A 15,321-nucleotide genomic window follows, 5' to 3' on the forward strand; every position below is an offset into this window, starting at 1 on the left:
GGCTATAGATTGGTGGCACAGCTCAACAAGAAACGTACTGCCACGGAAAAAATAGCACGTTGTCGCTGGAAAAGACAAAGGACCTTTGCAAAGCTCTAATGCAAATTAAAAAAGGTTTTTTTTTTTTTTATACAACCGATGACACAAAAAAAAAAAAAAAAAGAAAAAAATTTAAAGAAAATACAAAATAATAATTGGGCACCTTCTAAGATTAGGCTAAGATTAGGTGCTGAGGTAGACGAAAACTATAACAATTCAAATCATAATAAAAACACTATTTTCTTAATACAGAGCAACTTGACTGGCACTTGTGCTGTCACAACAATGGAGGAGAGAAGTAGCACAGACAAGCCAGGGAAAGACAGAGAAAGAGAAAAAGCTTTGTTACATAAAAAGCTTTGTTATGCTTGGTCCGACAGGGCAATTGGTCCTCAGTGCTAATATAAAAAATACAATGTCCTGGTGCTTTGTTACTCAAACAGTTTTTAGTCTAGACCTCAATGGCACATGCATCGCAACACTGCATGAAATGGCTACTTGTTCTAGAAACACCACACCAAAACACAGAGTGCCAGCTCCAGGGATGCCATGATTCCCCCTCTGATCACGTTCAAAAGGCCCGTTTGTAGAAATAATAATCATAATTAAAAAAAAAAAAAAAAGTACTTTCAAAAAAGGAGGCGGCGCAAAGCGGAAGGAAGGAACCCTCGTGCCGACCTGCCAGAAAAATTGGTCTTTTTTCTCTTTGTGGCTAAAGAGCAAGATCATGTTTTCATCAGCAAACCTGTTGCTGACAAAAAAACAAAAAGCAACCAAAAAAAAAAAAAAAATTTCCAGTATGTTGTCCCATGTTTGATTTTTTGTCTTTCAGATGCCAATTGGACAAGACTGGAAAAAAAAAAAAGCAGAATCCGCGTCACCATTTAATTTTTAGTACACCTAAACCCACGCTCCCACCAAAAAAATTATAAAAAAAAAAAAAAAAAAAAAAAAAATCAGGTAATTTTAGAGTGTCATGACATCCCTAGGGCGCTGGAGACACCGTTTTTATTTTCTTCTGAAAATACAGAAACTAAGCAGATATAGATGGACATTTTTGTTGAACAATTTCCATTTTTAGGCACAAAGATAGTACAGAAACATCGGAGGAACACTGAGGGAAGAACTATATCGATGCCAATGTATATATATCTATATATATAGTTTTTTTTTTTTCCAACATAGAGAAAAAAAGTGGCATAGAACATTGTTTTATTTTGTATCTGATCTGATTAGTGCATTTTTTCACTAATACACACTCACACACACGTACAGGTACACCCTCGTTTACACACCCACACCCACACAAAAAAGTAGAAAACATTCAGAGGACAATGATAGGAATAATGTGACTGATCAGCTCTTGGGTTATGGTGGGTTTCAGATGGAGCCGTGACTGGATATTATAGTGGGTGGATATTATATGAGGGTGAAAAAGCCCCTCAGCTCACAGTGTTTGAGAATAAAATGGCAAGACACCACGGGACATGCCATCCCTTCTTCTTTTTTCAAGTACAAAAACAAAAGAAATATATGCTGACAATCAAGTTAGATTGAAAATTGTGAATGACAAGTACTAATTGGTCGGCTGGCAGCGTCCCCCTGCCGTCCCGTTTGTTTGTTTTTTTTGTTGTTGTTTCTTTTTGTTTGTTTTTTTTTTTAGTTTTTTTTTTTTTAGTTTTTTTTTCTTCATCTTTTTCCACATACACGCACACTCACAAAATTTGTGGCAGATAGATTTAGTCCTTCACCTACAATGCAATTGACATCCAGAAAGCAACACTTACTACAATATGTTCACACACGTGTTTATGTCCAACAATATCAAAGAGGAGCAAGGCAAAAATGATTCACACCCAGAGAGAGAGAGAAAAAAAAACCTAAGTAGAAAAAAAACAGAAATACAAATATTTGTGCCCTGCTGTAACCCTCGACAAATGGAGAAAGGACCGACACTGAATACAAAAATATCACAATTTTTATATATCAAATTGCCTTTTTGTTGGCTCTTGTTCAGGAATACACTCATTTTTCAAGAGAACTCGTCAACCAAAGAGAAAGCTCTATTTTTTTTTTTTTTTTTTTTTAACCTTCTAGTTTTTCTTTTTGATTACCACTTGCAGTTCCAATTGTCCAACGCACGCTGCATCACTGCAAATATGACCTGTCCTGGGCGGTTCAGCAGTCGATGAACCCTCTTTTTGTTTTCACATTACAAAACTACGATTCTATTCACATATTTTCAAGTTTAAATTCTTGTTTTTAAACCCTCTTAAAAAGTACTAGCACTTCCTCTTATCCATGCATCCCTCTTGCTCCACGCTTAAGGCTTCAAAATTGCTTTTTTTTCTGCTCTTCTACAGTTGGGAGGAAGGGGGAGACTATAAGAGAAGAATAAACATCCATTTGAATGACTTTTCATCCTATCGACCTCTACGACTGTATCTCTTACCCTTTTATATAAACGTTGCTTAAAAGACAATCATAAATCAACATTTTTGAAAAAGCATGAGATGAAATAGCAATGATGAAATAATGCAAAACACAAACACAAAAAAATGTGCTTTAGCAACAAAAAAAGAAAAAAAAAAAGGAAAAACAAACAAACAAAACAAAACATTAACAACTTAGAGGTAGCTTTTATAACAAATGACCAAACCTTCCAGCTCTTCAACAAGCAGGGTTAATAATACCAAGTTTGGTAACAAGTAATGCACAAAGAAATACACGACATTAGAAAAAAAAAAAAATCTCTTCACCATGGCACTTAATTTTCTGCGTACACATTGCTTTATCATGTTGTGCAATGCATCTTTCTGACATACACTCACAAAACAGAACAAAACTAAACAAAAAAAAGTGTAAAAATGAAACAAAAGGGAAAATTAAAACACACAAGCACATGAGGTCACGAAAACGAGGTAATTCAAGTACAACGTGTTGAGATCAAACTCAAGGTAATAATAATAGGAAACGAGAGACGCAGGGACAAAACCATATAGAAGGAGTTGATTTATTCTGTCGTCTTACTGATCGCCCCCCCGAGATCCGTGGGCTGTTTTTTCGAATCCAAACTGTGACTTTCCCCATCCCGCCGGTCATCTGAATATGTGATTATCCCGGGAACGCTGCGACTTCGCCGCGAGTCTTGGAACGCCTTAGCGAAACTGCGACGACCCCGTGGCTGCGATATGTGTCCGAACAGGTCGGATGCTGTGCTCCGGAGACGCCGGGAGGCCGGAAATTCAGAGGTCTTGCGTGGAAAAACTCAACAGAAACAGGAGAGATTTCTGCGACAGTCGTTCCACATCGTGCCAACAAAGCGGCGCATGATGCAAACGCTACACGCGTAACACATTAAAAATCCTCAAAATCCTCTGAAGTTTGGACTGTAGCGTTGCATGACTGCAGATTGAGCAAAACACCTGCAGGGTAAGCGGTTAAATGCACAGATTTAGTTGTCAAAGATTGCTGGCGTAATGTTCTGCATGTGTTGCGGTTGGGAAAAAGAAAATCCCGAGGTTGGAATTACAATCCACCCGCTGAAAATCTGAGACCTCCGACTCTCGGTGGAGCACAGCGTTACCCGCTAAGTGTCGCTGCGATACAGCCGAGTCCAAACCCCGGCTTGCAGTCTTTCACATTCATGGTTCGACGCCATGTAACAGTCCGTGACCTGCTGTAACATCTGCCACGACGCCTCCGACGGCCCTTGAGGAGCTAAGGCGTCGCAAGCGTTCAAAACATTCACCACGAGTTCCCCCCCGAGTCGCAGCGGTCCCGCCAAAAGCAGCCTTCTGTCGTTTTGTTTTCCATCACTCTGGCAAATCGAGAATAAATGAGCGCTGTTGTGATCAAAGTGTTACTGTTGAGCGTGTCAGTTTGTGTAGTTCGTCCTTAGTGTGAAATCAATCAATAGTCATCTGGTTAAAATGTACATTGATAATACCAGTCCGGTTATGTATTGCTGAGAGAAAATGGATAAGCTCGAGTTAATGTGGCATAATAGAGAGTTATGGTCTAAGAGATTAACAGAGCAGACGTATTGTTTTCAGCGGGGCGACGCCACTGAAAAAAATATATCTTTCAGAAACATCAAACAGAGACTGTTGTCGTAATATGGTTTACCTGTGCAATCAAGCTGTGATAAACTAAGATGCGGAGCCAAAAAAAAACAAAAAAAAAACAAAAAAACAAAACAAAAAACAAAACCATAACAACATGAAAAAGTGACGTAAGTTAGACTTTGGCTCTCTGGGGAGAACCACGGGTGGCCAGCAGTGACTTGACCTCCTCCAGCCCTTATCTGACGGAGATGCGGAACCAGGGAAGACTGCTGGAAAGACTGGGGAGATTTTCCAACAAAAGCAGCACTAGCATCTTTTCCCCTTACAACATGATGAGTGCCTGGTTTGCTATATATTAGTGCCTCCATCCATCCAGTTCAACTGTATCGTCTACTGCATATGTCATGTCATACCAGCTCTGCTGTCGATTCTCACGGGCTATCTGACTGGCACCGTCGGGCGCTGTGGGACGTGGGGGCGACCGCACGTCTGGAGAGGCCGTTTTTTTTTGTGACAATGGGATGGTGTGAGGGCCTAGCGGTTGGCAGCGCTAAAAGGAGGTGTCAAAACAGATACATTTCCCAGCTGGGATGGCGGGGGACTAAGGGAGATTTCATACCAAGCATGTTTGGAGTAGTTTATCCAAACTACTGGAGCATTTACTTCTTTAGTTCGGTTCTTTCGGCCTGGCGAAAGCAGTACCACTTGAACTCAGGTGGCACCAGAAAAAAAACCAAACAAAACAACAACAACAGAAAAAAACAAAACACACACACACACCAAGATGCGTCCTCTTCCAGGCGACTGTGGTGCGGTTTAGGAGTGACATCGCAATCTGAACCAACTACATTAAACAACCCCAAAATGCAAGGGTTTATGGTTATATGGAGATGGATGTTGATATGTCATTCTGCATGGAGAGCCTAGCCAACAAAATGAGGCGAGGGTAGTCTGGGTCTTTCTTCATGTGTTCATGACACCAGAGAAGGAAACGTTAGAGAGACTGGAACTGGATTTGTTTTGACTTCCCCTTTCCACTGCCAAAATCTCAACCCTGGTTTTGACGACAGGTCTCCAAAAACACTGTCCAGTAAGCGAGCTACGAGTGAGTTCGTGTGACTTTTGCCTACAAGCCCTGGTTTGCTTGGACTCGGGCAGCGTGAACCTTGACGAACAACAGGGAAAAACCGTCCCGATGTGGTTCCGACACAAGACAAAGACCTTCGGGTACGCACTCGAACACAATGGAGTGGAGCATTCGATTTCTTTGACGACAACAAAATGTGCATGCTAAGATAGCCCTTGAGAATCCCGCTTTCTCACCACCAGTGACGAGCGGTTTCCAAAAAGTCGCTTCTTTGCAGTTCACTCGCGTGACGGCGCTGCATGACATGACCTGAAACAATAACACAGTTGCAGATGTCGTGAATGACCCGGTGAATCCGAAAGTGGCGGAGAATCTCTCTCCGTGTCCAAGTCCTCCTCTCTCTCTCTCTTTTTTTTTTTTAGCGCCGTCGTCCCACCACCGCCGCCGACCCTTTACCCCGTACTCTGTCGTCGCCTTTGCATGAAAAGAAAACAAACCCCCTTTTGCTTTCAAGTCTCGGACGTGACATTCCTCAACTTCCCCCCCGCCCTCTTATCCACTCCCGTTCTTCATGCCTCCTATCTTGGCAACCACCCTCCCCTGCACCCTCACCCACCCCCAACCCACCCCTACCCCGACACCCCACCTCCTCTCCCCTCTCTCTCTCTCTCTCTCTCTCTCTCTCCACCCCCTGGTCTCAGACGTAGCAGAGGTACAGGTAGGTCTTCTCTATGCGCCAGTCTGGTGGGATGTCTTCAGGCTTGTGGCCTTTCATGTGCTTCTGCATGGCTGACAGGCTGGGGCAGTACTCCAGGCAGATGGTGCATTGGTAGGGCGAGGCGCCGTTGTGGGTGCGCAGGTGCTTGATCATGGCCGAGTAGTCCCTGGATCGCTGGTGGCACAGCTTGCACTCAAATGGCTTCTCACCTAAGGGGGATAAGGGAGGCATCGACAACAACAACAACGTGCGTTAGCCCGGTGTAGTGCAAATAGATCACAGTGCTGTTTACTCGTGGAAATGCCATGTGCTCGGTAATCTGCATGAATTTATTCCGTGCGGGAATCAGCTCAAGATGTATTAACGCCGGACGAGCCGAGACTCCTGATGTAAAATTAAGCCGTCTCAGCCAAAATCACAAAGCGAGTCTACAACAGAGGAGAGGGTCCCGTACTCTCTTGACTCCGATGGCATAGATTCACCTCATTTGCTCAAATTAAATTCTGGGTTCGGTACATTCACTGGTGGGAATTCTGCTCCAGTGCACTAAAAACACCAAGAGTTTCACCCAGTTTCACCCCAGTCACGGGTAAAACTATGAATATTAACACCTTTATCACTTCCAAAACAAAGAATCTGATCTATATGATTAGTTGCCCCTGCAGAAAAAGTATTATGGAGGAGAGACAGAACGCTCTCTAAAGACCATATCATGGAGCAGAGGAGCTCTATAAAGAGGGCCAGGCAGACATTTTATGGACGCTAAACTTTCTAAATCGGACCTTTCTTTTACTGGCATTGATAAGATTTGTTTGGGAATAGGAGGAGCGGTTAGATTTAGCTTTTACCTCTCTCATTCCACTGGTATTTTCTGGGATACAGACAGGTTGGTGAACTTAAGTGTGCCGGGTGAAATTCACTCATCCACATGGTTTCTGGGTTCAGGTTTCGTCTTACTGCTGTTTGGAGGCAGCCGTGTCTAAAGGCATCTAGCGCAGCTTCAAATAATCTTATGACAATCTGGTGCTCTGTTCCAAAACAAAGTAAGGCTGAGAAGTGAGCTTTGGCCGAGTAATCGTTGAGTCATGGGGATTTATCAACACCCCTATAAACCCTCTTCAAAGATATATTATGGTCATTTGGTGCTATGGGATAGTAAAAACCTTAGTTATTTGCCCTTTTAAATCGTTCAAATTGCCTCCAATGATCAGTGTAACTCAAAAGAGAGCAAAAACATAAAAGTGCTCGGGGTTTGTTCACCTCGGAGAATCAGTATCCACACACTGCCAGCCAGGTCTATCACACTATCCATCTAGCATCTGATAAAATGATGCCCTGATTATTTTAGTGGTTAAAGGGATGGAAATCCTCTGTGTTCAGTCATTGCCAATTCTCATTACTGCCTTTATTAAAAAGCTCCCATCTTTGGGGATTTTCGAGTAGTGCTTCCAAGTCTGCACTGCTGTTTCAGATAATGTTGTAAAGCAGAGTAAAAAGAGAAGGCCATGCCCTGCCATTTCTCAAATAAGGCAACTGTTGAATGTGGTAGTTGAGCATTCAAGACACTGAAGACAAAACCTCTACGCTTTCAGGCCCAGTACTAAAGGTCTACTATGCCAAGGCCCCCTTAAAAATAGCCACTACTCAGCATTGATGACAATCACTTAAATCATTTAAATCATCTTTATATAGACTTTTCAAATGAAAACATTAAAAAAAAAAAAGCTTTCAGAGATGTGACAGGACCCATTTTTAATTGTATTGTAGTGATGTTGACTGAACATGTCCTAGAGATCTCAGACTCTCTATGACCTGGTCTGTCACTGCAATAAAATGCCTTCAGTTAAAACCCCTTAGCCCGACTTGTGTCTTTGTTTACATGAGGATAGGTTTCTCTGCTCATACTTTTTCTCTGTCGTGCTGAAATACTTATTTAAAAATATTTACAACACAGTTTCACATCTATAATGAGGCACATCTGCATTCAAATATGTGAAAATACTCAGACAGACCTGGAAAACTAATCAAAAACGTGAATATATTTACAATTTTGATTGGGGTATGCAGGAGTGCATTATGTGCAAACTTTCCTTTATTTCTTTTATTATCCACAACCAATCAAAAATACTAATGTACATTTCCTGTAATACTCCTATTGCATGTCATCCAGAGCATCAATGATAATGTCAACCATGCCATTTCAATGAGAATCCTGCAGGTGTCATAAATCAAAGTGCAACGCTGCCTTCTTGCTGTGGGGCTGTTACGTTCAAAAGGCACGTTTCCATTCAGCGACGGCGCCCATCCTAAATGTGCTAATGATTAGAGCGATGGCAGGGAATAATCCACCCGTGCTCAACCCGACAGACGCAAATTAGACATGTAAATGCTGACCTTTACCAATGGCATTTGAAATGAGCTGTCGGAAGTGATCTGGCCCAATGCTCGCTGTCACCTTTCAGGCTGGATACTCACAGATGTGTGTCGGCAAAATGGGTGGCAACATGTCTGTGTCGGTATGTCTGTCTCTTTTTTTTCTTTTTTCTTTGTTTAAAGCTTAAAGAAGGCCCTCTCAACCTTGACCCTGATGAGGTCGGGCTGCGGCGGCATTTACCCAGCATGCATAAATGTAATGCTGTGGGTCATTATACGTTACCCTGCGAGGCCCGTGCAGCAGACAATAACCACACTGTACATAGGGTCGCCTCAAATAACCAGCCGATAATGAATTGCAAATGGGCCTGGGTATTGATCTGCCATTGGCAGCTGGGACACGCGGGAAGGGGTGGGTGTGTGTGTGTGGGGGGGCAGGTTGGCGGGGGTGGAGGGGGTTGGGCTTGGTTGCCAACGTCGATGATTCATCAAGCGGCTCCCTTTTGTGTGAGGTGGCCTTTGACTGTGAGCTTGTCACTTGTTCTTGTTATCTGCTGTTGCTCTCCGGCTTACCACGGACCCCCCCCTCCCCCACAAAAGGGGAAAGGGTGGATGGGAGGGGGGGAGCCAATTATTGGACAGGCTGCCTTGATAGTGTGGCTTAACAGTTGGCTTACTGAATGGGAGATGGGTGGGGTGGTGGTGTGTGTTGTATGTGTGGATATGAGAGAGAGGGAGATGGTGAAGAAGTGTAAAGCCTTGGCTATATGCCATCCTTGCGGCCACTTGAGTAGTCCTCACTCTCTGAGTCTGGCATCTAGTATGCACTTGTTTCCACGAATAATGCATTTTTTTGTACCGCGGGAGTGACAAGGGCATGCAGCTTATCACTGCGTCAACACCTTCATGTTGCTGTAAATACAGCAGGATCGATGTGGAGCCCTCTGAGATGTTCATTGACAGGGTCAAAGCGGCAAATCTACAGTTTGCTCTTGAAAAAGATGTTCATTTGTTACTTCCTACAACAGAGCCCTGCAAAAGGCTCCATGCAAACAAAACTATGCCAAGCTGGTGTGACATCTGCACTGGAAGAATGGGATGGCATTGCCTAGCTGCAACTTCCAGCATTCATGTGTGGTACAGTCACATCTAAAATGAACTGTAACGGGCAAACAGGTGTTTATGAATATAACTGATCATCTTGACTTTTGTAACCTTGGGTTGCCAAAATTGGAAGATTTCTTGCCATGTTTACCGATTTCACTATTAAATTCAACTACAATGGATAATGTGAATGTTTTTTCCCTATTTGTTTATAAATTATATGGGAAATCTGATATTATGTCGGTCGGACATAATGGTGACAGGGGCTGAAATGTTTAAGTAGACACACACCTGGGGCTCATTGATCCTGTTAGCGAGAGCTGGCCACAGATAAAGACGTGCTGCCCTCAGTGTGTGACTGGCTGTAGCAGGAGAAAGTCCTCAAGGACACTGGGATTACTGCTGCTTGGAGTGGACTGACACAGGACTAAGACTTTATTGCTACCTATGGTTTTGCTAATGAGGGAGGCAGGGTAATGGACTGGACCAGAGACCCAGGGACATAAAGACATAAACAGGAAAATGATCCAACGGAGGCTCGCTATTTGGTTTATTATTCACCCACAGTTTAATTCAAAATAAAAGTCCCTGGAGGGTCCAGAGACTTGGAGAATCTATGCCAAGGAGTACTGAAAGTGTCCTGGTGAGTTGTGGTTAGGACTCAAACATATGGTACAAAAATCATACTGCAGTTATTTTTACATACTGCGATTATGATATGATTAACGATGTTGGTAAGAATGATTTTTCATTTTCAAAAAGCAATTAAATTGATGACGCTGTGATTTTTACTCGCATGTGTTCCAAAAACATTTTTTAGGCCTATGTATGGAGAATACAATTTATGCACCAGGGCATTCCTCTAACACTGCAATACTTCATTTATAATAATGTTTTGTCACATGTTTTACATTTATCAAAAAAATTGCAGCTCATGTGAAAATTGCTGCATTGCAATTTTGATAATTTTTTGATTGATTGCTCAGCCCTACTTGTTGTGGTCCAACACCTCACCAAGACACTTTCTGTTTCATTTTTATTGATTGCTTGTTTCAGTAATCCCAAGTGGGATTACTGTGAAACCACACTGCCTTCACCAGTTGCCTTAACCATCTTCCCACTGTAATATCCTCAAAAATCTGTCACAGAGATGAAGGAGCAAAACAAAGTTGAGGTCCATGAAACATTACGGAGATGACCCATCAAATCGTTGCCCTCCCTCTATGGGCTCAGATGGTTGCTCTGCAGATTTACATAACAACTTCTGAGTCCTTTCTCTTGGCTGAGTGAGATGACACAATACTGAGTAACAGCGCTGACATGTCCTCACTGTTAAAGAGTTGAATTTTGTCTTTGGGTTCATGGCTTCAATTTATGCTGCAATGAATGCCTCACAGAGAGTTTTGTCTGTTATGTTATTACTAGAGTAATTTCTGAAATTATTAAGGATCACTGTGCATGATAGGCATGTTAGAGTAACAGATGAACCTGGTGGAGAATTTTGGACTAGTATTAGGTTAGTTTCATGCTGTAAACTGCTCAAGAGACAGCATAAATAATTTCAAAATGACCAAAAGTTTATGCAGTGTCTATAATTTTACAGTCTGAATGCCCTTCTCTCCTCAAACAAGTCCTAAAAATGACCATTTCTTGCAGTTATTATAATCCTGCTTGATCTGTTACATGCCTTAACCGCCAGCAAACCCTAACAAGCTGTTATGGAGCTGACACGTAACAGAGGTGACGTCTTGTGTTGCTCACCTGTGTGCACACGGTAGTGGGTCTCCAGCTGGTGCTTGAGGCTGAACTTCTTTCCACAGCCGTTACATTCATAGGGCTTCTCGCCGGTGTGGATGCGTTTGTGGCCCTTCAGCGTGCTCTCATCGCGGAAGCAGCTCCCACAGAACTCGCACTCGAATGGGTGGTCGCCTGCTGGAACACGGACGAGAGGCAGGTTCTATTCATCTGCATGACGTACACATGACTCAAAAACATTTAACAAGTCAAACTGATAACTTGACCCTCTGTATGTCACATTTGCTGACATAAATGATCAGAGAGTTTTATATCCTTTTTTGTTTGAGAAACAGTCTTCTGTGGATGAACTTTGAGTGATTCAGACTCCACTGGACACACAATTTTGGACATTAAATCCAACTTTCTGTCGCGGTGTAAGTACGGCTTACACTGGAAAACAGTGAAATTTCACGAGTCAAAGACTTCATTTATCGAAGGGGTGGCCTTGCTTTCAATGACAATTTCAAAAACAAGTATGCTTCAATATTAAAAACTGAAACCAACAAAACAAAAAATTGGGCCACTATACTAACCTGTTTTGAAAAAATATATATATAACAGTCTTTGGGGAAAGTCTTTGGGGAGAGTTTAACCTCATTTTCAACTTAAATTCAGTTAAAGGCCTTATCTATTCCAAAAATGTGTTCATTTATACATTTATTTACATAATGACTGGTTAAGACTGCCAGAATGAAGTGAGCAAATCCCTCAAATGGCATTCAACAGGTGACAGGAAGAATAATATATCTCACCTACATAACATTTAAAGTTGCTAGAGGCTGAATATACAGCGCTATTTGTTTTGGCTATGTTGCTGGATTAAACTCTGTGGGAGGCCTGGAGTAATTATACAGATAAGAGTAAATCTCACTTGTTCTCTCAACCAATATCCTACTGCTTTAATTATCACTCACTTGTGTCTCCAATGCCAAAGAACTTGATGTTGAATAATTGGAAAATCAGCCAACATCACGCATGCACACCAACCGCACAACAGTGATGTGTTCTTCAGCATTAACAGCACAGTTTTACGTATTGCCTGATGAATAGTACTGAGTTGTATGCTATCTGTTGGCTATCACTCTTTGAATTACCTACTGACAGAGCCTTTTCAGTGCTTTAGTTCCTTTTCATTAGCAGAAACTGCACCTAAAATCTGGAGAATTTGGGCTGCACCATCCAAATCATTTGGCTTACCTCAGGTTACACTGCAAAGAGGATTAAACAGAACATTTGACTGCTTAAAATAAACAGCAATGACTAACAAAACAGCAGAGCTACCAGTGAGTGTGTGCTGCACTGGTGAGCAAACCAAACAAAGGTAAAGGTGCAAAGATGACATCTTTGTTCTCGGACAGATATCTTCCCTCTACAAATCAATGGCCTTGACTGTTCAGCTTTGTGTATGGTGATAAATGATTGTAGTCTGCCGGCACCAACATCACAAGGTGTTCAGTGAGCATGAGATGTAATATTGACTACACCGGGGCTTCGTGTCCCACTCTCGATTGCATTCATGGATGCATAAATACCTACAATACTGAATACACGGGAGCTGATGACATCTGTCTGCTGACGTCAGCTGCACACCACTGGCATTCAAGCTTTGTTTAAAGGGACAGTTCACCCAGTTCAAAAAATGTGATGTCATTTCACTTCCCCTCGAGCTGATCTTCCTCTCTTTGTTACTGAGTGCTGGACACTGGCTGGATGCTCCAAATGCTAACTGTTAGCCTCCTGCCATTGAGTTGGACTTCCCCCCCGGCTAACACTCTTAACAAGACTTAGTCAAAACCCAGTGCGCAGCTGGAACGTGACTACATTTAGAAAGCAGCTGATGATACAGTCATGCTGCTGTTTTGCCTCCTTCCTTGCTCTGACGGTTCCATTTTTGCCCCACATCTTCATCCACTCTTACCCCCTTCGTCAAGCGAGTGCTTTCTGAATGTGTGCAACTATTAACTGTTATGTAGCTCTGATATGTTATTATTGATGTACAGGGAAATGAAATTGTAGCTCTTTTTTGCTGCTATTTTCCACTGATTTCCTTAGAGGATAATTCTGGCCACAGTGAATGTTAAGCCTGTTTTCCAGCATGTCCTCTCTCCCTTGTAAAAATTGCTATGGATTTTATTTAAGCTATGCTATTATCGGAGAAACAATTATCATGTCCTTACCTCTTCATTTGACTCAAAATGAAATAACCAAATTTGTGAGATGTAAACAAGGTATGGCAATGTACGCATCTACAAACATTTGCAAGGTCTAACCTAATTAAGCATTATAAAATGTTATTAATGAGACTTGGGTTTAATGCTTTTGACTATATATAATTAAGTGTATTAATCTTCATCTGTGGAACCAGATGTTCTTCAAAATCTCTGGGTAGACATTCAGACTGTGTGCACATGAACATGCATGCACACTCCTGTATGTTCACACACACACACACACACACACACACACACACACACACACACACACACACCAGTGTTCTTATTAAGAGTGTCCTACAGTGATTAAAAAAGATGAGTCGGTGTCACACACAAGGTTGGATTGAGGAGGAACGGTACAGATTCTGTCCAGGAAATGAAAAAGGGACACTTGTGAAAGTTCTGTCGTATAGTTGACAATCTAACCATGTAAAAAATATTTTTTCAGCAAATCTCTTATACTAATATTGTTCAGGTGAAGCAGCCATTTCAAGTTAGTCTTGTTGTAGATGCACCACAAAAAGGAAATTTATGTGTGTGCAGGAGCAGATAACTGTTTTTCCTCAAGAAAATTAAAAAAAAAAAAAAATCATATTTTTCAAAATGGTTGAGGTATTCCTTTAAGACACAGAACAGTTTATTCAAATGCTGGACCATTTACTCCTTTTTCTTATTTTTCTTTCATTTGGTGAGAACAAATAATGCAAAGGTCTGCAGCCCTACCTTCTTTACACTGTACTATTTCAGTGTCAAACTATTCCCTGTTTCCTTCCTGTAATATTTTTGTGGTGGGGAAGTGCATTACTTTCATTATTTATACATGGAGCCCATGTTATTTACATGTTAAGCATTTTGTCGAATTCCTGGAGGTGGTGTTGGCTACGGTGGGTACAGTGCAAATTCCCTGAGAAATGAAAATGATATTCCAAAGCTTGGTAAAGACAATAGGCATCATTTCCTGCAGTTTACACCAGAAATTTCCCCACTGTGGGACTAATAAAGGAAAGGAATATCTTATCTTATCTTATCTTATCTTAGAACTGGGCCCCAGAGGGCAGTGGTAATGGATATTCAGATGTCAATGATCAGGGATATTATGATTTGCAGGAGGCTCTCACCGGCAGCTCAAAGACTAATTGTATTTCTGTGTTTGATGAGGAGCTGCTCCTTACGTCATTTTGCCTCCCCCTGTGCCACACTTTCCAGCCATGTAATGCTCTGGATATTTAATGTATTTCACTCCACCGCTGAAGGTTCAAGTCACCGTCAATGACCTACGCGTTTCATTATCTGCCTGTCTGAGCGGCGACGTGCCAGGGAATAAATTGCATTTCTCGTTATGTGCCACCACTGCTGCCCCCATGTTACGAGACAATTGCATTTTCGCCCTGCATATTTCAGGGTTTTTATTATGTCCGCGAGTACAGTACGTATGCATTTATCTGCTTTATTTAGGGGGAGAGAGAGGATAGATGGACACTTTTAAAATGCTGATCACATTGTAGGTATGTGTATCGTTTCTTGGAGGAGAGCTTTTTGATGCCTTGTGATGTTTGAAGCGTTCCCATTAAAAGGACGCTCTGATGGGGGGAGGCAGGGATAAAACTGAGACAGAGAAGGAGTAGGGAATGTGGGTGTATATGATGGTGGTGGTTGGTGTGTGTGTGTGTGTGTGTGTGTGTGTATGTGTGTGTGTGGGGGGGTAAAAATCAATAAAAGTGACAGTCTTTATTTGTCTGCATGAAGTTATCAGTGGCTCCCGCTGTAAGACATTGTGCTCTTTCTAGCGTTTCAGCCACAGTAGAGATCACAATCCATCATGGAGCTCGGCAGGCTCGCACAACGCCGCAAGAATAATAATTGAGCTCGGATTCACCTGCCTTTAATTAGGGCTCCGATCAGACTGGCAAGCAGGATGCTAAT

At 42.1% G+C, this 15,321-nt stretch overlaps 1 protein-coding gene across 5 annotated transcripts in view; it reads right to left on the reverse strand.

Moving 5' to 3' along the window:
• Window positions 1-1,066: 1,066 nt before the first annotated feature.
• zbtb16a (zinc finger and BTB domain containing 16a) overlaps window positions 1,067-15,321 on the reverse strand; it is a 198,524-nt gene continuing 184,269 nt past the window's right edge. For 4 of the 5 annotated variants that reach the window (XM_030068303.1, XM_030068302.1, XM_030068305.1 and 1 more), the window contains exons 6-7: window positions 11,150-11,320; window positions 1,067-6,120 (exon numbers count right to left, since the gene is read on the reverse strand). In XM_030068303.1, the coding sequence (XP_029924163.1) occupies window positions 5,891-6,120; window positions 11,150-11,320 (401 nt within the window). In that variant the 3' untranslated portion in view covers window positions 1,067-5,890. The remainder of the gene's footprint in view (window positions 6,121-11,149; window positions 11,321-15,321) is intronic. The other variant, XM_030068306.1, reaches the window with a different exon arrangement.

This window comes from Myripristis murdjan, chromosome 14 (assembly GCF_902150065.1).
Source record: "Myripristis murdjan chromosome 14, fMyrMur1.1, whole genome shotgun sequence".
Classification (NCBI taxonomy): Eukaryota; Metazoa; Chordata; class Actinopteri; order Holocentriformes; family Holocentridae; genus Myripristis; species Myripristis murdjan.